The 25,118-nt window shown below is 36.7% G+C and overlaps 1 protein-coding gene across 1 annotated transcript in view; it reads left to right on the top strand.

Moving 5' to 3' along the window:
* The first annotated feature begins 8,059 nt into the window (after positions 1–8,059).
* LOC127229111 (prolactin-8A9) overlaps positions 8,060–25,118 on the top strand; it is a 36,601-nt gene continuing 19,542 nt past the window's right edge. Inside the window, exon 1 of the mRNA XM_051194114.1 lies at positions 8,060–8,177. Within this exon, the coding sequence (XP_051050071.1) occupies positions 8,060–8,177 (118 nt within the window). The remainder of the gene's footprint in view (positions 8,178–25,118) is intronic.

Raw genomic sequence — 25,118 nt, 5'->3', positions numbered from 1 at the left:
AATTACAGAAGAAATGAAAAGTAATCAAATATGAAGCAGCAGTCAGGGGAAGATAAATATTCCTGTGTTATAAAACATTTTTAAAAGATTTATTTATTATGTATACAACATTTTGTCTCTGTGTATTCCTGCATGCCAAAAGAGGGTACAAAATCTCATTGTAGATGGTTATGAGCCATCATGTGGTGGCTGGGTTTTGAACTAAAGACGTCTGGAAGAGCAGTCAGTACTCTTAATCTTTGAGCCATCTCTCCATCCCCTGTATTTTACAGACCAAGAATGATTCTAGAATTTCAACTCCTTTCTGCCTGATCAGAGCTTTTCCTTTGACTGTTCATAGTCCTTTAGTTGGGACAGACCCTAGTTCTATCTTTACACAAGAAATCTTTGACCCGTTTGGTATCATTCTTCTCAGGAAAGGTACAAAGGAAACTAAGAGATTTGATTAATCATGTGAAGATACTAAGCTTTTATCATCCAAGGACAAAAACAACAAGAGAGAAACACCTAAATTATACCTGGGAATAAGCCTAACCAACAAAGTTAAAGATCTAGTGCTGTATCATAAAAATTTTTACTGAAGGCAAAAGTAAAGAAGATTCTATCATAACTAGTAGATTTTGTCATGTGAAAATGGCTACATAGAAAAACCTAGACCAAAATCAAAACCAAAGTACAGGACAGACTGAAGGTTCAGTATCTTTCGCAAAATTCCAGTTATGATCTTCAGGAATAAAAAAGAAATAGAACTACGTGAGGAAAAAAAGAAGACCTGAGAAATGAGAGGGATGTACAACAATGTGCAGAGAGGGAATGAGTTTTGTATAATAATAATAACTATTAAAAGAGATTGTAATATAGCAAATTATCAAAAGAAATATTTCAAAATCAATAAAAAAGAAAAATAAAGGTGTGGGTAAGAAAAGAATGAAAATAAGCATTATTCCCATTATTTATTAAGGAAAGAAAATCCTCACAGGCTTTGTGCCTGAAGGGATCATAATTCCTTTCAAGCTGTACTTAAAAATCTTCACCAAGATTATAAAATTTAAATTTCAGTTATGTCTTTCTAGGATAGAATTTAAATAGCAAAATAATTAAGTAACAAGAGAAAGCAAAAATAAAGGAAAATGAGGTAAGAGAGAGGTGGAGAGAGAAAAAAGGCAATGAAATAGAAAAAAGTGAAGGAAAACAGAAAAACATGGGTGGAGAGTAGACAAAGAAGAGGGGATCAGAAGGGGGGGACAGGAGGAGAAGAAACATTTAACACCTGGATATGTATTAAACTTAACTTATATATTATATAAACTTAACTTGTACATCCAATAATTGTCTTATGATATGGATGGGGAGTATGAATCTGATATGGTTAAAGATTCTAGGGGCAAGTTGAGTTTTCTGTTGCCATTGCATGAAGCTTATCCTGCTGTGCAAAGAAGAGTCAATGCTGGCACTTCAGTAAGATGTGTTGATAGAGCTTTCTTACCAAAGTTTCATCCAAAGGGCAACAAGGTCTCACTTGATACCATAAGCTAATAAATAAAAAGCTCAGTGTCAGGAATGGTGATTCTTTTGTAATTGTTGTGCAGTCAAGTACCATACACACCCAACACTAAAGGCTATTGGAAATATTCTTGATATTTCTAAAACTTAATGGTAAAACACTATTGGTGAAGACACCAACATTCAAGTCATATAACATGGAGAAATTAAAATGATACAGACCCAGAAACTACTGAATAAATTCCATAGTGCTAGATCATGCTATGAACAGTACCAGAGAGGAAAATGTTGTTCCCAATCTGACCCAGTCATGAAACATGCAAGCTACAATGATGACTGACTGGCAAGACATAACCCCTGGTGCAATAGTGGCAGAAACATCATGGGAGTAAGCAGCTAAATTCTGATTGGTTTTAGAGCCCACTCTGCAAGAAGAAGCCTGTTCCTGGCACCATCATTGTACTAACAAATAACTAGAGAGTTCATTGACCATGGTTGAGTACTTTTTCCTATTCTCCTCCTAATTGGACATAGTGTTTACAAGACTCTTAATAACTTGTCATTATAGTTATAGGCACATACATCTTTCAGCTATCATCTGAGAGGCTTCTTTTAGCAGCAGATGTTGATTAATAAATAGATCTGCATTTGACCAAGTTAAACAATATAGAAGATAGCAGAATGCCACCTGCCTTTCAAGACTCAAGGATCCGTAATTGAGTAGGGGAAGCAAGAATGTAAGGGACAGCTGAACATTTTAATTCATGGTGCTTGTGAAAGTATGCATAAGACTTGTTTTTGCCCAAGCCAGACAAAATCCCAATCTGGAAAGAAGAATTTTGTAGGATGTTTCATCTCTATCCAAGGACCATTTTCCCTGATAGCGGGCGAGGAGAGGGAGAGGGAAAGGAAAAGAGAGAGGGAGAGGGAGAGGGAGAGGGAGAGGGAGAGGGAGAGGGAGAGGGAGAGGGAGAGGGACTGGGACAGGGACAGGGAGAGAGAGAAAGAGAGAGAGAGAGAGAGAGAGAAGTTTCTCTAAAAGTTCAGAACATAAGATGATCATGATTCAATAAAATTCATACACCCTAGAGTATTTTGGCAGCACAAAATATTGGTCTTGATAAGTTTAACAACAGCCACAAAAGTACAAAAGGAAACAAAGGTGGGTGAGTAGGATGTAGGGCAGATCTTGGAAGAATTGAGGAGCTTGATGAATATAATCAAAACATGGTATGCAAGTGTCTTAAATAACAAATAAAAATTTTTTTAAGAAGAAGGGGAAGATTAGCAAAGAAAGAGATCATAATGATGGGCGGGTCAAAAGAGATTAGCAGAGCCATTGTAATCAAAGTAAAAATGTTGAGATAATACCCATTATTATCAATTTTAGTATATTTTAATAAAAATTTGAAAGGGGTAGATTTTGGAAACTTATAAAATGTAAACAGGTAGATTTGAGAAACTCATAAAATGTCCTTGTACCTTAATTCATGACAACATTCTTAAGTCAAAATTGTTTAGACTACAGGCAACTGTGGATGAGTAAGTACAGAGATGTGAAGATGAATAAGCTTGATCTCATCGTAAGTGTGGATAATGATCTCTTCCTCAAAGGGTATATTACATTTAGTTCTGTCCTAAGCATAGGAAAGCTGCATGGAGGTGTTCAGTGTAGCAACTGTTTATAAACTTTTGTAAACCTTTCTCTGAAATTGTGATATATTGGGCAATCATCTGTTTTCCCATAAATTTATCTGTTGGAAACAAGTTTCTCACCCAACTCCAGGACATTTCAAAAAGCATTTCTTCCTTTACACAGGGATAACCAAAAGCTGTAAGTGGACAACTGACTGAGTCATGGATGACCTACAGCTAGCAAGGTTGGTGAAGCCATGGCAAAACATCTGCTATAGCAAACAGCTCATGAAAAAAAAGATTGTAGGTTACATGACATCCATTATACTATAAGTAAGTTTTCTGTTTCAGAGCTGTGGTTCTCAACCTGTGGGCCATAACCTTTTTAGGGAAGGTCAAATGTTCCTTTCACTGGGGTAACCTAAGACCATTGTAAAACAGAGATATTTACATAAAGATTCATAGTAGAATCACACTCTACTGACTTTGCTTTCTGAATTCTCAGACAAACTTTAATAAGTCATAAATAATATATCACCATACCATGCTTGCTTTATTACCAGTCCCTTAATATCTTCCTAAGTCATCAATGTATCCAATAGCTGCACTCTGTATGTATGTGAAATGGGTGATGTCTTTCTGTAAATATGTTTCTCTTATTGATTAATGAATAAAGCACTGTTGGCAAATAGGAAGGCAAGATAATTGGGATTAGGAGATAAGGAGGATTCTGGGAGATATAGTAGGAGAGTCAAGATGTAGGGACTGGAGAAGAAGGTCAGGACTGTCTCTCTGGTAAGATAAGACCATGTGGAAACACTTAGATTAACAGAAATGGGTTAATATTTAAGACAGAGCTAGTCAATAAGAAATGCTAGTAACTGGCCAACAGATTTATATCTAAAAAATCATAAAAGTACTAAAATTATAATTATGAAAATAATTTTATGTTTGGGGGCTCACTACAACATGAGGGACTGTATTAAAGTATCACATCATTAGGAAGGTTGAGGACCATTGCTCTATAGGAAATCATTGAAATAAGAATCATGAGGATTTTGTTTAACATGCACTAGATGAAAATTTCAGATGCAGTTCTACACTTCCATGAAGTAGGTGACCTCTATGGGTTTTAATAATTTAGCAATGTATCAGAAAACTGGCAGATTACCAACTAAATATAGCTGTTAAAAGAATGAGTAAAATGTTTTATATTGGCATGGGGTAAAAGCATTCCTAACAGTTTTAAGTTTATTGATAATATGACACTGCCTGGCATGTGTTACCTCACTGTTGGAAACTATCTGACCTGTGTGAACATGCCTGATTGGGGAAGTGAGGATTGAGAAAAGAAATAGACAAGAGACAGAAGGTAGAGTCAGGAGGGCTCACAGTTCTGAGGTTTATTTAACAATGCAGTTTTATACCCAAAGCAAAGGTGGAGGGCAAAAGACTTTCTTACCATGATACAAGGAACAGACAAGTGTAACTACTTCCTTAATTCTCAAAGCATCCAGTAACCACACCCTTTGCTAAACATCTTGCCATTTGGCCTTGAAAAGTAAAACATCTAGTAATCATACCTTAGATCAAACATCCTGTTACCTGGCCTTGAGGATCAAGAACAGCTTTGAACTCTCCGATCTTAAGTCAACATGGATGGACATTTTACTATGACTTAGTGGACAACAAGGTTTCTAATTTTTCTTACACCATCCAGGCTGTTGAGACTACAACTGGACACTTTTGGAAAAAAATGTTTGGAATAATTTTCTAAAAGACATTTCATTGTTTTATTCCATGTTGAGGAAAAATCAGACTGGGGTTGAAATGAAATCTTCCATTATACTTGTTTCACAGATCCAAAGACACTAAAGGGTCTTCTTGGGCAGAGATGACACCAATGAGAGACCTCTGTTACATTCTAATGCCAGGAGCAGGCACAGCAAGGAGTGTCCACTGCAACCATTGTGACATGGAAGTTCTACTTACAGGAATAATGGTTAGTTAAATTGCTGAAAAAAAAACTTGGTGAATGTTGGGAAATATTGGCTCAATATTGAGTAAAAAAGCATATAAATATGTCACCATTTCAAAGAGGCCTGAAATTTATAAACTTTTACTGAAAAAAATGCAAGATATGATAGCATACAGAAATTTACACCTGGTCTGATGTGTCCATCAGTGGTCATGTAATGACCTTGGCTTTGGAGAGCTCTAAATTGATACACAGAGATACACAGAGATGCAATGATTCTGTGATAACAGCAACAACACTACTAACATTTCTAGAAGAGTCATTGGAAAAATACCCAGGATTTTAAAACTTTTTTCCTTCCTGTTATAGCTGTGAGTGGCCTTGTGGCAATCTGCTAGAATGTATAGGAGGTATAAAATAAACAGAAATCAGGACTGTAGCACAGCACACTTCTTCAGTGGCCTGCGTACGGTGCTGAACTTTGCTGAGATACAGATGTCATTGAGTAAAAGTTCTTCTGTAAGTAAACTCTCACTGGTGCGCTGATGTATTAAGACGTTTATTTTTGTTCAAGTTACACAGGACCAGGTTTAGGAGAAATTTTACTCTCTGGGAAGACTCTTCATAGGGTTATGCCATACACTATTAACAAGAGAGAGGTTTTCAAACATTGAGAAACCTTTCATTTATGTCAAGAGCAATAATTAATTAGGAATCCTTCTATTACTCGAAGTGATGGAAGAAATAGTACAGTTAAAGCTAGATGTAATAGTTTGTAATCTCTCTGCTGGGACAGTAGAGGCTGGTTGTTCTTAAGTCTGGCCTGAGCAGCCAGCACAGTCAATATAGGAAGTCCCAGAAGAGCACTCATCTCAGCAATTATAAATCAGAAGTGTGGCTGATATTAAATAATAATTCCTGAAGTTGTTGTCTGCCTTGTATACATACCTGTACACATGTGAGTGCACTTATAAATACCCATGCACTCTAAAGCACACAAGAGAAAAGACAATCTAATGGGTAGAAACCAAGGGCTGCTTAGAAATCTCAATATCTTGACAATTTCCAGAAAATAGAGTTCAAAGGTTGCTTTTGCTGTGATTCTGAAATGGTAATTTACTGAGAATACAAGAATTAGTGTGTTCAAATTGTCACAATTCAGAAAGAAGGAAATATTTTCTAGTTTCTTGCATCTTAAGCATGAGTTTTACCATTTGATTTAACCTTCAATACTTACTGTGTGATAGCCTAGACAGTGATAGCAGATGCATTTCTTACACTTTTGACAAATCAGGCCTTATGGAGTATTTAAAAGACATCAATATATTTATTAACAGTTGTTGGTACTAAATTTCTGTAGGTGACCATCACAGAAAAAAGGAATGAATGAATTTCATGAACTAGAGAACGAAGGTATTGTTTCCTTCACTTCATGTTAGATTATAGAAATTCTTCAGAACCCTTTAGAAAAATTGCACAGAGTAAAATGCTTAGATCCACTTACTTTTGATTATTTGAGTTTAGGTATTCTTTTTTATTTATTCATTTTTTTAGACAGGGTTTTTTTTTTTTTATAACAGCCCTGGCTGTCCTGGAACTCACTCTCTAGATCAGGTTTGCCTTAAACTCACAGAGATCTGCCTGCCTCTGCCTCACAAGTGCTTGGATTAAAGTTGCGTAGTTGTGTGCCACCATTGCCCAGAGAGTGAGTTTAGGTATTCTTTAGTCATATATATTTATATATATGGTTATTAGAGACTTGGTTTCTCTGTATTGCTTTGGAGCCTGTCCTAGAATGCTCCCAGTAGACCAGGCTGGCCTGGAATTCACAGAGGTCCAATTTCTTCTACCCCCCAAGGGCCAGGATTAAAGGCATGCACCACCAATGCCCAGCAAAGTAATATTAACTTGATGTCTATATCTAGTTTATTTATGTTGATAGTGTACCTATTGCTATGTTAGAGACTCCACACTGACTTTTTATTGATTCAGCAAATTATGGAGGAATTCAGCAGAGGTCATTCTCAAAAATGTAAACATAATACTTCTACAGAGAAAGAAATGTAGATAAAATGAAGATCACTAGGGTTTCTGTGCCAATGTGATCAAAGGTAAAGTTCCATGTGGAAGAGAAAGTCCATAGTGTTGGCTTTCCCCCTTTCAGCATCTATTAATAGGGCTTAGCAATACAAAAAAAAAAAATCACATAACTTTGTAAGACTCTCATCAGTACAGTTTGGTAATATTACATAGGCCCAATGTATTCCCATGTTATTGTAAAATTAAACTTCATAGGAAAAACAGCCTGTCTTTTGTAAAATAATACTGCAAGGATTTATTGTGAGTTAGCAAAACCAGCATATAGTATGCTTTCATGACTGAATCCTTATCATTCTTATTGTTAAAAACCATTAATTAGATATCATGTGTTTACTATTATCAGGCATGAAGATACAAGAAACAGATAAAGTGTACTGTCCTTGCCAATATGCAAACACTGCATGCTGAGGTAGAGACAAAGACTTGGAGAATCAGACACTGAAAACCAGCACAAATTCCAAAAATTAAATCATCAGTTGTGAACGTTTTGAAAATGCTCACTTAGAATTAACTTAGGCTAAAGTGTTTAAAACACTTCAGTATTGTTTCTAATAGCCAATCAAAACTCTTGCCACATCAACTTCTCCAATTATGTGCCAGAGTAAATGTAGGGATAAAAATTATAATTTTGAACTGTATAATTTGGCTGTTTCTTAACACAGAAGAGTAGGATAGAGCTGTAATATGGAGGAGAGTGGACTGAGTTTATAAAGGTGTTTTTGTAAGTGTTGATAATCTCAGAAATATGGATCTCAGGATAGCCTATGTTTCTGTACAGCAGGGATTCTCCTGATGTTATTGGGGTCAAGCCTTTTCTTGTGAGGGAAGGTGGCCTCTGCAACCATGGATACCAGTGGATTTAGCAGTGGCAAGATGTCCCTCAATGAATATTTTGATGATGTCATCATATTGTCTAAGGGCATCAGCGAACTTGCTTCAGAAATTTGCAGACTTTTTGTGAGTAACTCACTGGTCCTAGGCATCTTTCAACAACAGATATCCTAGACAGTAGTGGTAGTGCATTATAGTTTAAAAGAAATCTTCCTGAGCTAAATTTCAGGTACTCCACCTGCATTTATGAAAGCAAGCATCAGTCTCCAAGAAGTAGAAAAAGCAGAATTCAGTGATTTCTTAAAGAATTACAAGCAAATGACTTAATTAAAAGAAAATCAGCTTTGTTAAAATTTCTAGAACACCCCACTTCTTGATCTTCCTTGTAGGAGGCCAATTCTACTACAATCTTCACTAAGGAACTGCAGTTATTTAATGGATACATGCACAACCATGACTATGTGGGTCAACAAACAATTTCTTTCTTTCTGAAAACTGTATGTGATCAAGAACAGTCAAGATCAAGGAAGGAAAAGGCTTGAGTGCTCCAATAAGCATTACTTAAGTGAGTCTCTACATTTTTGTTAAGTATGCATTCATGCTAGTTTTTCTTTATATATTTTTCTTTCATTTCCTCCTGTTTCAGAGCACCAAGGGCTTCTTGTCAGACATGTTCCTTAATATTGTAAGTCCTTCCCCTAGGTCCAGATTTTTTTCCTCACAAATAGGCCAAGAGCACAATAGGTACTACAATTGATTGTAGATGAGAAACCACCATGAGCCAAATTTGCAATAGTATACTTCCAAAAGAAAGGGAAGATCAGCCCAGATAGGAGAACAAGAGTAAGACTATGCAAGTAATCTCTGACTTGTAATAAATGTTCAGAAATCTTCAAGTTTTCTCCAAATTCATCTTACTATAATCTTATATTGAATACTATTTATATAATATATAAGGTTATATAACCTTATATATTATATCACAATACACACACAGAAAGAGAAAGAGAGAGAGAGAGAGAGAGAGAGAGAGAGAGAGAGAGAGAGAGAGGTCTAACATGTGTCCAAGGTGAAGAAAGCTACTGTCCTGATTGTGCTTTTATGAAGTCATTCTCCTTTGACACTTTTTTTTGTTTGTTTGTTTGTCATTTGGAGTAAGGACTAGTACTTTTTTGTTGTCATTTGGAGTAAGGACTAGTACTTCTTTCCTGTATCTAGGTTAAGGGAGTATCCTTCTATGGGGGATGTGCTCCCAAAGTCCTTTTGTTCACCAGGGATACATCCTGGTTCCACTGTCCAAGGTCCCTTAGACTGCTCAGGCCTTCCAGCTGATACCCATGTTCAGGGGGTCTGAGTCAGTCCCATGCTGGATTCCCAGCTATCAGTCCAGGGGCCCATTAGCTCCTTCTTGTTCAATATGTTTCTACATATTTCTGCAGACTGGTCTTGTCCTCCCTCTCTGTATCTGGATTCCAGTTTGGCTCAGTGTTTAGCTGTGGGTGTCTGCTTCTGTTTCCAACAGTACTAGATGTGGGCTCCATGATGGTGGATAAGTTAGTCGTTAATCTCATTATCAGGGAAGGGCATTTATGGTAGCCTTTCCACTGTTGCTCAAATTATTAGTTGGGAACATCCTTGTAGGTTTCTAGACATTTCTCTAGAGTAGAGTCAGTTTTCTCTTGAAACCTATAATGACTCCATTTTTTGTGGTCTCTCTTCTCTCCTTTGACACTTTTATTAAGTTCACTGCAGATATTCCATTCGATGAGAAATTCATTGATTTGTGTTGTATTCCATCTACTGATAAGAACTAGATTAAACTGAAACCATGACAATTACTGGATGGCTTTGCTTTTCTGAAGACCCTAATGCTAGGTATCAGTATGTATGTATGTACATATGTATGTATGTATGTATTTGTATATATCACTTTAAATAGAGTTTATTCAACATAAGGACTGATTTAGAAGCAGGAATGATTTCTATGAGTTCCTCTATGTATTTTCCTCTTGTATTTAGAAGAAATTATTTCTTAGAGTAGTACAATATCTCTAGCTCATAAGCTTTCTTTTTCCTTTGCAACATCGATCATTCAATTTTGAAGAAGGGCCATGAAGTTCCATTCCTAATCAAGAAACTATTTGCAATTGTTACCTGCATAAAAAAATCTGTTTTCTCTGATGGAATGTCACAGGGTACATCAACCACACTGCAGGACAGGTTTCATAGCCAGAGGTAGTTGATGAACAATATCCGAGTCCATGTTTTTGAGTTTGGGTACTGGGGTGGAATTCTGTTTTCCTTTGATATTTTTCATTTTATTTTTGATGTTTTGATTTTTGGATTTTATTTGTTTTGATTTTGTTTTTGTTTTTTATTTAAAAGAAACAGAACAAGTCAGAGTAAGAACATGAAGTTAAGTCGGTATCTAAGTGGAGGGTGATTTATAACTATTTGGAAGAGGGTAAAGAATTTTATCAAACTATGTTATGAAAAACATGAGTAAAACAGGGAAAAATAAATGAGAGTAGTTTATTTGGGCTTGATGGCTGTATTTTATCTGTATAAGAACATTAAGGATAGATGATGAGAAAATAAATTAAACTTCAGTCCAAGAAATGGCACCTAGAAAATATATCTCAGTATTTATAATAAATGTCCTTCATGACTATTTTTATTCATGTTCCTCTTTCATTTTGTGTTCTAGACTTTATAGCTGCTAAGAGACTACACTTCCTAGTGACCCATTAAACTTTCAAAAGTATCTTTTTATCATTTTAAATAACATATTTTAAATAATATATGTTAGGACTAAGGTTTTTTCCAGCCAATCTGGGCCCAGAGCCACAACAGCCACACATAATACACACATAATACACAGAGACGCTCTATTTGATATAAAGCTGTAGGTCAGTTACTAGTTTCTTATCGGCTAGCTCTGCCTTTAATATTAACCCATTAATCTAAGGAGCCACAAAAATTTCTGCTTGAATCTAGCAAAACAGAGTCCAACTGAGAAAAATGCTGTTAGCAAGGAGCCTTGCTTTTCTCTGTTTTTTTTTTTTTTTTTTTTTTTTTTGGTTTCTAAACACCCCCCCCTTTTTTTTTTAAAGCTTCTGTTAAGTTTTAAATGGAAGTTCTTATTAGCCACATTGCAGCATCACATGTTAAGAGTATGTTTTGCGCCAGCACCAAAGAGACACTGTATTAGATATAATTCTGTAGGCCAGTTACTACTTTCTTATGGGCTGGCTCTGTCTTAATTATTAACCCATTTCTATTAATCTAAGGACTTCCACGTGGTCTCATCTTACCAGAGAAAGGGGCTGGCATTCTTTTCTCTCTGTCCTCCATCCTGGAGCTCCCTACTTCTTCCTCTTTCCTCCTTGTTTCCTAGTCCCTCCTATCTTCCTTTCCTATTGGCCAACAGTGCTTTATTCATTAACCAATAAGAGAAATATATTTACAGAATGACATCTCCCATCAAATATAGTTAAGTAAATTTTATTTTGATACTTATATGTTGATTAATAGATGCATACTAATTCTTGCTTGGTGTTTTCATTTTTATAATTTAGTCATTATAAAAAATGTTAAACTTAATAATTAATTTTGTCAACAGTAGCCCAATTCCATTCAGTATTTATGAATAAGTTTGAAAGGTACAATTGAATATATTCAGTGTTAACAGAAAGAATTGTCTAATCTAACAACATCTAGTTAAAAGAAACATCAGTTCTGAGAAACAAAAAACAAGAGAGAAACGAGCTTTAACTCAAATCTTAGAGTAAAATGAGTTTTAAAGCATTAACTATTTTGTAATTTGAAGGACTTTCTTTATTTCTTCTTTGACCCAAGAAACTAGGATACAAGGAGGAACCTAAGAGATTTATACAAGGTCCCTCACAGAAGGGGATAAGGAACAAGATCCCCTGAGCATATTGAGTGAGTGTGTGTGTGGTTGGGTGGTGAGTGGAGAGGGAGATAGGAGAAAAAGAAGGGGAGGAGAGGAGAACATGTGGGAACCAGGAAGATTGAGTCAGGGAATGAATAAACAAGAGAAGAGAAGAAAAGGAGAGAGAGAGAGAGACAGAGAGAGAGAGAGAGAGACAGAGAGACCATAATAGAGGGAGCCATTATAGGTTGAAGAGAAAACTGACTCTAGAAAAATGTTCATAGACCTATAAGACTGACCTCAACTAACAATTTGAATAACAGCAGAAAGGCTACCTTAAATGCCCTTCATATCAGTATAAGTTTTTATTCACAAAGTTTGTTTCATAGCTGTATAGACTTTATATTTATCACCACAGAGTTGCTTACAAACATCAACTCAGTAAGTATTTTAAACCAGAGCTGAGCTTCTTGTGAGATGCTGGGAGTGAGAACCCACTGGGAGGTTAAACTCCATTGGGATTTCCACTGATGCTCATAATGAAAGCAGCACTGTATCATTGATCTTCCTGTGCTCATGCTGACAGATGGACTGACTGCTCTGCTAGAGGCAACAACAGAGATTAAGGTAAACTTAAAAAAGCATGTTCACCAATGACACGCTTTTTTTTTTTTTTATTAAATCTTGGTTTTCATATCCCCTGAAACCCAGCCTTCTTAGACGATTGTAATACTGTGAACAACTTAATTGCTATGATGAATCTGACTGAAAATGATTTGGGTCATATACCCCTGATATTGGTGACAGTTATCCTTTTGAGTCAGGCCATTTGGGCACCTACTGAATCCTAACAAAGCTTTGGTGTCTCATGGACAAGCAATGCAATAATATAGGCAACATCTAAAGCAGATTCAAATGGTACAATTTCAGAAGGAAAATACAATATGCGCAACAAAATGTTTCATTCAAAAAATTAGTCATTAATTTAAGATAATGTATTATTTAGCAAAATGTAGGTGAACATCTTGAAATTCACAGTTCTAAGACACTCTCATCTACAAAATATATTGAATATCCCCATAAAATTACAAATATACATTTCAGTTATGGTTTTCTAATTAAAAACAAAATGTAATGCATCCTGATCAACTAAATTTATGTCAGTATGACTGCTCACAACTGAGAGGGCTGGGATGCTCTTCCATTATCCATCTGAATGATTTTTTTGAATGTGTTCTTGAGTGTAACTTTTTCCATAAAAGCAAAATAGTGCTTTATATATACCAATGTGTAATGTGAAAATCATTAATACCTTCCATTCATTTAGTACTAAACACATCCATAACATGGACCTCCTCCTTACAAAGAGAATCGATGTTTGAATGGCAAAATGGTGCAATTGGCTTCTTCCTACTTTTCTTCAGCTCAGTCCTCAAAAAATTTTCATTAATGACTTAGAAAATCATATAAAAGCAAGACATATTTTATTTGACAGCAATATCTTTCCTAAAATCATGTCAGTGTTAATAATCCTAATGACTTTCATTGTTTGGGACATAGGCTCCATCTTGACAAGGGAAACCAGGCAGCCTATGTGTAAACCAAAATTCCAAACACCAGCAACATATTGAAGGTTGACTGTACAAAGTGAGTATCCAATGCTTTACTGATAGCAATTCAGCCGAACCCTCCCCCAGCCCAACCTCCTTCAAATACATAGAAGAGTGTGGAAAGTTCATAAAGGCTTAGTCTCTAGTCTGTAATTATACATATAATAGATTTTGAGTTTGTTTTGTGATTAGTAAATGACTTGAAGAGGAAAGATGCCATTCTTTGAACTCCTTGGGGTGGAGAACTGTGCAAGGTTCTCTTTATACTCATCTACTATGACAGATAATGGAACAGTAACTTTCCAAAGATGTCCCATAACAAGTAAAAATCGGTATAATCCTTAAAAGTGTGTTGGAACTCTGTGGGAACTTTGGTCATAGGATTTGATGGAAGGGAGTGGATCAATGGGAAGTAGGAAATAGCTGGAGAAGTGTTTCACGATGGGACAATCCTTGAGGACTAGAAAGAATCCCTCCTCGCTCTCTCTCTGCTTCCCAATCCACCCAAATGTGATGCCTCATGCTTTTACTGCCACTGTGAAGAGTTGTTCCTATCCCCACTTTCCCTATTCATATGGACCTTACACTCTGTGAGGCAAAATAAACATTTCTTCCCTTAAGTTTCTTTTCTCAAGTAATTGTTCACAACAACAAAGCTAAAAAGAAACTGAATAAAATTTAAAAAAAAATCACTTTAAGTTGTAGATGAATTTATTAGAATCAAAAAATGAGATCACCACTAAAAGTGTAGTAGACTTCCTTATACTATTTCAAATCTCCCTCCCTGTAATGTAGATTTTTGTTCCCCTTGTTTCTGTCTTCTATGCATGCTTAAGTGGCTTCTTCCCTTCTTTCAACAATTCCTTTCTTTCAGGCTGATGAGGTTTTGTATCTTGTATGCCCCAAAGTTTACTTTTAAAATGTATTAATTTTTGCTTTTAAATTAAAAAAAAATATTTACTCACACAGATTCCATATGTTTTCAGTCCTAGACAAATTGATTGTGGTTCCATTTCCCCCATATCCTTGCATGGTTAATTTTTTTGAGGTGTTTCTTACCTTTTACAAAAATTCTTCTTTGAGAGTTTTTCTTTTCAGGTACATATCACTGTTTTTTTTTTTTTTTTTTTCTTCTTCTTCTTTTTTCCCTATACAATCAGTTCATCTCTTTAATTAATCTGTAAGTTGATTTTAGTAAAATGATTATGTTTATAATATTATTATTACCAGCCTGGGAGTATGGGATGGCTTTCCACATACAAGTACTATACTGAAAAGAAATGGTTACACAGGACAAGCTGGTTTAATTCCTGATTTTAATGGAATAATACGTATTTATGATGGTGTTAGTTTGGTATTTGTCATACATAGCATTTATTTTTTTTATTTATTTTTTTATTTAATTTTATATAACAAAGTCCAATTAAATGAAAACAAACATTTATACACAATATTTGGGAATTTGGGCGTCGTTCTTTCCAAACTACTTCCTGCTGGTAAGGGGCGCTGTCTTGGGGGATTCGAAGAAGATTCAGATATCCTAGCTGTAGTCTCATACATAGCATTTATTATTGGAGTTATGTATCCTCAAGTCCTACTTCCTTTGGGACTTTTATTGTGAATGCCTGATAGAATCGTCAAAGGATTTTCTTTATCTATTGTTATGATCATGTGAATTTTGTATTCAAGTCCATTCATACTTTCTTTTGCATTTATTGATTTACATATGTATAATGAATTCTGCACTTCTATGGTAAGGACAGCTTGATTATGGTAGATAATCTTTTTGTTATATGTTTGTGTTTACCTTCATTTGCTTTTTTATCATGTTTGTTTGTTTTTTTTAATAATTTAAGAAGTTTTGTTATATTCTTTGAATGTCTGATAGAATTCTGTCCTGAATTGATCCAAACAGCCTTCTTCCTTCCTTCCTTCCTCCCTTACTTCTTTTCTTTCTTTCTTCCTTCCTTTCATTTTTTTAACTATTAGTCACAAGACATTGTTACTGTTTCTCATTTTTTAGGTGTCATTAGAAGTTGCTGATCTTGGTTTAACTTTGGTAATTTAGGCAAAATTAAAAATGGATGCATTTTTTTTTTTAGGTTTTTTGACTTCATGAGGTAGGGATCTATACAGTATTCCCCTACAATATTTTTTTAATTTTCTTTGGTGTCTATTGTAGTATATTTCCTTGTTTGTCTTCTATTATATTGATATATGTTGCCTTTCTTATTTCCTTCTGGTTAAATGGACCAAATATTTGTAGAATCTTTTCTTCAAACTACCTGCTCTTTGTTGTTTACTGTTTGTATTGTTTCCATTGATTCTATTTCATTAATATTTGCTCTGATTTTTGTTGCTTATTGCCCTCTTCTTGATTGGGACTTTATTTTTCTTTGTTTTCAAAATTATTTTTTTTCACTATTAAGATATTAACTTGTGCTTTTCTTGAGATTTTTTAATGTAGTAACATAAACTATTTTAAACAATGTCAAAACATTTTATTTCATGATGGTGTAATTTTCATTTAATTCCATAATTTAAAAAATCTCAGTTATTCTTTGACCCATTCAAAAAATTTACTAATCACTCATAAATATCAATTTATTATTTATTAAACAAGCTTATTTTAATACCAATGCCAGTTCCCTCTCCCACCTGTCTTCCTGATGCCCCCCACCTCCCCCTCACCCTACCCACACCAACTCCTCAGAGAGAAAGCAGAGAAGGGAAAGGAGGGGGTAGGAGAACAATAGAAATCAGGAAGGTCTAATTGGAAGAAGGTCAGAGAGGGAGTACAAGGAAAGAGATACCTTAATAGAAGGAACCAGTATGGGGTTATGAAGAAATCTGGCACTAGGGACATCCTTAGGAATCCACACAAGGCAACCCAACTGTGAATCTAAGCAATACAGAGTAGGTACCTAACTGCCCTTCCCCTGTAATCAGATTGATTACAGGTAATCAGATTATGGTAGTCTATGATGACTACCTTAATAGTCATCATAGAACTTTCATCCAGTAACTGATGGAAGCAGAATCAAGGATCCACAGCTAAACACTGGGCTGAACTTCTGGGATCCAATTGTAGAAAGGGAGAAGTGATAATATGAGTGAATCTGTCAAGACTGTAAATTTTTTAATTTACTAAATATTTATTTTCTGGTGATTTTTTAGCATAATCTCATTGAAGTCATAAAAATACATGCAATTCTTGCAATTTTTGTGATTATGTTAAGATTTGATATATATTCCCAAAGGTTGTTTATTTAGAGACACTTCCATGGGCTACTGAATAGAACATATATTCTCTGGTATTGAGGTTTTATATTCTGTGGATATCTGTGATGTGTATTTGATGCATCATTCAATTCTGGTGTTTCTATATTTTTCTCTCAAAGATGACTGTTAGAAAAAAACTCAATTGTTGATATCAACTACAATTAAGGGGTTGTAGTTATTACCTGCCTTTTATTCTAGTACTAGGCTGTTTATGAAATTGGGTGCGTCAAATTTTGGTGAAATCATTGTGGTAATTGTCAAAATACTGAAAACATATCAAAAAGTGCCACCTCTTGACATATGTTAAATAATTCAACATCTTACTTCTCAACTACTTCTCAGTCATGTTTCTGTCAATCTATTCATACTATAATATAGAAAAAATGTAAATATTTTTATCCACTCAGAAATAATAAGTGGATAATGAAAATGGGATATATAAAAAATGCTAACATATATTTATATGTAAGGAAAATTAAATTCATGAAAATTTTAGGTTAATGGGTAGAACTCAAAATATATTGAGTGAGGTGACTCTGAGTTCCTGCCAGCAAGATCCTTGACCCCAAATCTGGGCCTCTGCTAAAGAAAGAGGCCTCAGCTGGAGAGTTCCAGTTTCCAGTGAGATCCAACTATCCTTTCCATGTTCCAGCTCAGCCCTTGTCCTCTTCTGCCAGCTATTGGCCAGAGGTGAGTCTGGGCCCAATCAGGGCTGCCTGTCCCCTACAACCTCTTCCCGCCCCTCCCCTGCCCGAACTTCCTGGGTTGGCCCCTGATCCTGCTGCTCCTGTCTCCGGTCCCCATCGAGAGGACCCTTGGAGCTCTGATACACCCCCACCCATCCCCATCACGAGCCTACCCCTCTACCCTGTGCCCTACCCTACCCACGGTCCTGCTGCTCTGGTTGAGCACTGGGAAAGAAGGTGGAGCCTACAGTCCACCCTACTTCGGAGACTTCTCGGAGCAACTCTGAACAAAGCAGACCTGACTATCCACACGGGACCAACCATAATATCCACCTGCTTGGTTTCTGACCCCGCCTCCAGTCCTCTGCTGGAGTCCCGGGCCCCTCCTAGAGATCTCCTATCTCTACAGGACCACTGTGAGTACCTGCTGGCATTTTTTAATGGATCCTCATCCTTGACCACATCTCTGGGTCCCTGTCTCAGAAGAAACCTCCTAGAGAGCTTGGACCACACAGAGCTACAGATATTGAATCTCAGACCCACATAAACCCATTGGGGAAGTACCATAGAGAGAGGGGGAGACCCCACCAACACCTACTGGAAGAAGCTATGGGAAGAAGGCAATACAAGAGAACACCTAAAAACAGAAAGACAAGCATGACACCACCAGAATCTAGGGGATCTACACCAACTAGACTGGAACACAAAAACAAAGCAGAGGAAGCAGAAGAGTATGACTTAAAAATTACCATCATAAAAATGATAGAGGCCCTCAATGAAGATGTGAGAAAATCCCTTAAAGAAATGGAGGAAAAAATAAACATAAAAAAGTGGAAGAAATGAACAAATTCCTTAAGGAAAGTATAGAAAGCCAAGAAAAAACAATTAAGCAGGTGAAGGAAACGGTTCAAGACTTGAAAACTGAAATAGAGAAAATAAAGGCAACACAAACTGAAGGAATGCTGGAAATAGAAAAGCTGGGCAAAAATCGGCAACTACAGACACAAGCATAACCAACAGAATTCAAGAGATGGAAGAGAGAATCTCAGGCACAGAAGATAAACTAGAAGAAATAGATTCATCGACCAAAGAAAATCATAAATCCAACAAATCCTTAACACAAAACATCCAGGAAATGTAGGACACCATGAAAAGGCCAAACCTAACAATAATAGGCATAGAGGAAGGTGAGGAAGCCCAGCTTAAAGGTGCCGAAAACATATTCAACAAAATCATCGAGGAAAACTTTCCAAATCTGAACAAGGACTTTCCCATGAAAGTACAAGAAGCATACTGAACCCCAAATAGGCTGGACCAAAGAAAAAAGACCCCTCGACATATAATAATCAAAACATCTAGCATACAGAATAAAGAAAGAATATTAAGAGCAGCGAAGGAAAAAGAACAGGTAACATATAAAAGCAGACCTATCAAAATTACACCAGACTTCTCCATGGAAAACCTCAAGGCCAGAAGGTCCTGGATAGATGTTCTTAAAGTATTAAGAGAACACGAATGCCAGCCTAGGCTACTATATCCAGCAAAACTCTCAATCACTATAGATGGAGAGAACAAGATATTTAATAACAAACCCAGATTTTCCCAATACGTATCTAGAAATCCAGCCCTACAGAAAGTATTGGAAGGAAAACTCTAACCCAAGGAAGGTAACTACGCCCACAAAAATGTAGGCAACAGATAATCCAACTACACCAGAAACCAAGGGTAAAGCAGAACAAATATACTCACAATACCACTGCCAACAACAAACCTAAATCAAACAAGCATCAACAATCAATGGTCCTTACTCACCCACAACATTAATGGTCTTAACTCACCTATAAAAAGACACAGGCTAACAGAATGGATATGAAGACAGAATCCATCCTTCTCCTGCATACAAGAAATACATCTAAGCTTCAAAGATAGATATTACCTCAGGGGAAAGGGTTGGGAAAAGATTTTCCAATCAAATGGAAATAAGAAGCAAGCAGGCGTAGCTATCCTAATATCTAACAAGTTAGACTTCAAACCAAAATTAGTCAAAAGAGATGAAGATGGTCATTTCATATTCATCGCAGGAGAAATCCATCAACACAAAGTCTCAGTTCTGAACTTCTATGCCCCTAATACAAAGTCAACCACATTCGTAAAAGAAACACTACTAAAACTCAAAGCTCATATAAAACCTCACACACTTATAGTGGGAGACTTCAATACACCACTCTCAACACTAGACAGGACCACAAATCAGAAACTCAACAAAGAAACAAAAGAATTAACAGAAGTTATGTCTCAACTGGGGTTAACAGACATCTATAGAACATTCCATCCAAAGACAAAAGAATATACCTTCTTCTCTGCTCCACATGGAACCTTCTCTAAAATCGACCACATACTAGGTGACATAACAAACCTCAACAGATACAAGAGAATAGGAATAGTCCCCTGTATCTTATCGAACCACCATGCTTTAAAATTGGAATTCAACAACAACACAAATAGCAGAAAACCTGCAAACTCATGGAAACTCAACAATGTGTAATTGCACCACTCCTGGGTCAAAGAAGAAATAAAGAAAAAAAATAAGGACTTTCTAATATTCAACAAGAATGAGGATACAACATACCTAAACTTATGGGACACCTTGAAAGCAGTGCTATGAGGGAAGTTCATTGCACTAAGTGTCCATATGAAGAAAATAGAGGATAGCCACATAAGAGAATTAACAGCTCAACTGAAAGCCTTAGAACAGAGAGAAGTGAATTCACCCCGTAGGAGTAGACGCAAGGAAATAGTCAACTTGAGGGCTGAAATCAACAAAATAGAAACCAGGAAAACAATACAAAAAAAATCAATGCAACAAAGAGTTGGTTTTTTGAGAAAATCAACAAGATAGACAAACATTTATCCAAATTAATGGAAAAGCACAGAGAGAATATGCAAATTAACAAAATCAGAAATGAAAAGGGGAACATAACAACAGACACAGAGGAAATCCAGAAAATTTTCAGGTCATACTTTGAAAATCTGTATTCCACAAAAATTGAAAATTCAAAGGAAATGGACAAATTTCTGGATAACTATCACTTACCAAAATTAAATCGAGAACAGACAAACTCTTAAATAGGCCTATAACCTGCAGTGAAATAGAAGCAGTCATTGAAAGCCTTCTAACCAAAAAAGTCCAGGGCCAGATGGATTCAGCACAGAATTATACCAGACATTCAAGGAAGAACTAATACCACTGCTCCTCATATTGTTCCACAAGATAGAAACAGAAGGTTCATTGCCAAACTCTTTTTATGAGGCCACAATAACTTTGGCACCCAAACCTCACAAAGACACAACTAAGAAAGTAAACTACAGACCAATATCCCTGATGAACATCGATGCAAATATACTCAATAAAATACTGGCAAACCGAATTCAAAAATACATCAGAGAAATCATCCACCATGACCAAGTATGCTTCATACCGGGAATGCAGGGATGGTTTAACATACGAAAATCTATCAACATGATCCATCATATAAACAAACAGAAAAAGAAAAACCATATGATTATCTCCCTATGTGCAGAAAAAGCCTTCAACAAAATTCAACACCCTTTCATGATAAAGGTCTTGGAGAGGTCATGGATAACAGGAATATACCTAAACATAAAAAGAGCTATATACAGCAAACCAACTGCCAACATCAAACTGAATGGAGAGAAACTTAAGCCAATTCCTCTAAAATCAGGAACAAGACAAGGCTTCCCTCTCTCTCCATATCTCTTTAATATCATACTAGAAGTTCTAGCTAATGCTATAAGACAACAAAAGGAGATCAAGGGCATCCAAATTGGAAAGGAAGAAGTCAAACTGTCTCTATTTGCAGATGATATGATAGTTTACATAAGTGACCCAATAAACTCTACCAGGGAACTCCTACAGCTCATAAACACCTTCAGCAAACTAGCAGGATACAAGATAATCTCAAAAAAATCATTAGCCCTACTTTTTTTCAGACAACAAAGAAACAGAGAAAGATATCAGAGAAACATCACCCTTTATAATAGCAACATAAAGTATCTTGGTATAACGCTTACCAAACAACTAAAAGACCTATATAATAAAAACTTTGTGGCTCTAAAGAAAGAAATTAAAGAAGATACCAGAAAATGGAAAGATCTCCCATGCTCTTGGATAGGTAGGATAAACATAGTAAAAATGACAATCTTGCCAAAAGCAATCTACAGATTCAATGCAATGCCCTTTAAAATCCCACCAAAATTCTTCACCGACCTTGAAAGGATAATAATGAACTTTATATGGAAAAACAAAAGACCCAGAATAGCCACAACAACCCTATACAATAAAAGAACTTCAGGAGGCATCACCATTCCTGACTTTAAGCTCTACTACAGAGCTATAGGTCTGAAAACAGCCTGGTATTGGCATAAAAATAGACAGATAGACCAATGGAATCAAATTGAAAATCCTGATATTAACCCACACACCTATGAACACCTGATTTTCGACAAAACAGCTAAAATTATACAATGGGGCGAGGACAGCATCTTCAAAAAATGGTGCTGGCACAATTGGATGAGGGTGTGTAGAAGACTGCAGATAGACCCACGTCTGTCGCCATGCACAAAACTCAAGTCCAAATGGATCAAAGACCTCAACATCAATCCAGCCATATTGAACCTCTTAGAAGAGAAAGTAGGATGTATCCTTGAACAAATAGGTATAGGAGACCGCTTCCTGAACATAACTCCAGGGGCACAGACACTGAGAGAAACAATTAATAAATGGAACCTCTTCAAACATGGAAGCTTCTGTAAGGCAAAGGACACAGTGGACAAGACCAAACGGCAGCCCACAGACTGGGAAAATATTTTCACCAATCCTATATCCGACAAAGGGCTGATCTCCAAAATATACAAAGAACTCAAGAAACTAGTCAACAAAATACCAAATAACCCGATTAAAAAATGGTGTACAGAACTGAAGAAAGAATTCTCAATAGAGGAAATCAAAAAGGCTGAAAGACACTTAAGAAAATGCTCCACATCCTTAGCTATCAGGGAAATGCCAATCAAAACAACTTTGAGATACCATCTTACTCCTACCAGAATGGCTAAAATTAGAAACACCAATGATGACTTATGTTGGAGAGGATGTGGAGAATGGGGAACACTCCTCCACTGCTGATGGGAGTGCAAACTCATACAGCCATTTTGGAGATCAGTATGGCAGTTCCTCAGGAAAATGGGAATTAGCTTACCATAGGATCCAGCAATCCCCCTCTTAGGCATATACCCAAAGGATTCACCTCCATGCAACAAAGACAATTGTTCAACTATGTTCATAGCAGCACTATTTGTAATAGCAAGAACCTGGAAGCAACCTAGATGCCCCTCAATTGAAGAATGGTTAATGAAGATGTGGCACATCTACACAATGAAATACTACTCCGCAGAAAAAAATAATGGCATCTTGAAATTAGCAGGCAAGTGGATGGCACTTGAAGAAACCATCCTGAATGAGATAACCCAGTCACAAAAAGAGGAACACAGTATGCACTCACTCATATATGGATTTTAGACCTAGATCAAATGATCACCATCCTATAATTCACACCACCAGAGGAACTAGGATACAAGGTGTATTTCTAAGAAATTCATATAAAGTCCCTCACAGAACTGGGAAGGGACAAGTGCCCAAGGGCTCAGGGGAACTGGGGGAGGCAGCAAATGGAGAGAGAAGTAAGAGAAAACGAGGGGGAGGAAAGGAAAACATGTGCGACCAGGAAGATTGAGCCTGGTTAGGAATGGAAGACAGGAAAGAGAGAGAGAGAGAGAGACAGAGACAGAGACAGAGACAGAGACAGTGAGAGAGAACATAAAAGATGGAGCCAATATTGGTTTGAAGATAAAATTGAACACAAAGAAAGGTCTAGAGAACTACAAGACTGCTCCCAACTAAAACTTTGAGCTTCCACGGAAAGGCTATCATAAATGCCTTTCCTGGAGAGTGAGATCAACAACTAAATCATCCATGGAGCCCTCAACTAATGCCTGTTGGAAACAGGATCAAACACCCATACATAAACACTGAGTCGAACTAGAACCCAGATGCAGATGGAGAGGACAAGACCATGTGGCAGAAACACATACAGACAGCTTACCTGAACAAGGAGGAGCTAAAGGCCACTAGACTGATAGCTGGGAAGCCAGTATGGGACTGACTCAGGCCCCCCTGAATATGGGTCTCAGCTAGAAGGACTGAGGAGTCTAAGGGACCTCAGACAGTGGAGCCAGGATGTATCCCTGGTGCACAAAAAGACTTTGCGAACACATCCCCCATGGAGGGATAACTGCCATAATCTAGAGACAGGGGAGAAGCCCTAGTCCCTAGTTCATAAGACCTGTCAGATCTACATGACCCCAACTGGATGACATTCCCCTACATATGGAATTGGGGTGGGGGGATAGGAGGGGAGGGTGGTTAGAGTGCGTGTGAGAGGGCAGAGAATGTAAAAGGGAGGGAAGGAAGGAGGTAGGGAGGGAGGGAAGGAGGGAGGGAAGAAGAGGGAACTGGGTCCGACACGTAAAATAATAAATTAAATTAAAAAAATTGCTTTGACTCCAAAATTTATGTTGAAGGACAAGTTACTGGGGAAAAGGATTTCTATTTTAGTTTCCACAGAAAATTAAACGATGTGTATTCCTTCCAGACTAATGTGGTTTGATCAAGCCAGACTGCCTGAAACAGAGTAGGAGGTGATCCTACACTCAAAACAGCTGGACAAATTAGCCTTACAGTCTACAGCCAGGATTTCTGAATCTTCTTCGAATCCCCAAATGACAGTACCCCTTACCAGCAGGAAGTAGTTTGGAAAGAACAATGCCCAAATTCCCAAATATTGTGTATAAATGTTTGTTTTCATTTAAATGGACTTTGTTACATAAAATAAAGAAAAAAAGAAAAAAGAAAAAAATATATTGAGTGAGGTAACCCAGAACCAGAAAGAGGAAAGCCACATGTTCGTTCTCATTTGTGGGTCCTAGCCCTGTCTTTATATTTTAGAGTAATTGGATAAACAATGAAATAAAAATGATGCAAAGGGTAATAGGAGATTAGAAGTTCCAGAGAGTATTATGTCATGTCATATGAAAGCAGAAAATAGGCAAGAACTCCATCTAATGGTGTGGAGAATTATAGAGAGAGTAGAGTGAAGGAGGAGAGATAAGTTCCACAAAGGATGCTTTAAAAAATATGTTGCTTTTATTAATATAAAATTACAGAGACAGACATACTGACATACAGACATACAGACATACAGACAGACAGACACACACACACACACACACACACACACACACACAGAGTCTCCCAGAACTTGATGATAAGTCCTTCTTGCTGAAAATACTACAAATCTCAAAAACAGGACTTGGAGAAATTTCGGTTGAACTGTGCTAGAATTCTCCTTTCTGGGGACTCTTCCATATTACTAGGAAGTGCTATGCAATCTGCCAAAGTAGGAAAAAAATGTGGAGTGCTATCCAGGTGAAACTCCTGCCAACAGCAACCATCATGGCAAGAT

The sequence above is a fragment of the Phodopus roborovskii genome, unplaced genomic scaffold, assembly GCF_943737965.1.
Source record: "Phodopus roborovskii unplaced genomic scaffold, PHOROB, whole genome shotgun sequence".
Taxonomy (NCBI): domain Eukaryota; kingdom Metazoa; phylum Chordata; class Mammalia; order Rodentia; family Cricetidae; genus Phodopus; species Phodopus roborovskii.
The sequence above is the reverse complement of the archived record's forward strand: the minus strand, read 5'-3'. Positions and strand labels throughout refer to the sequence as shown.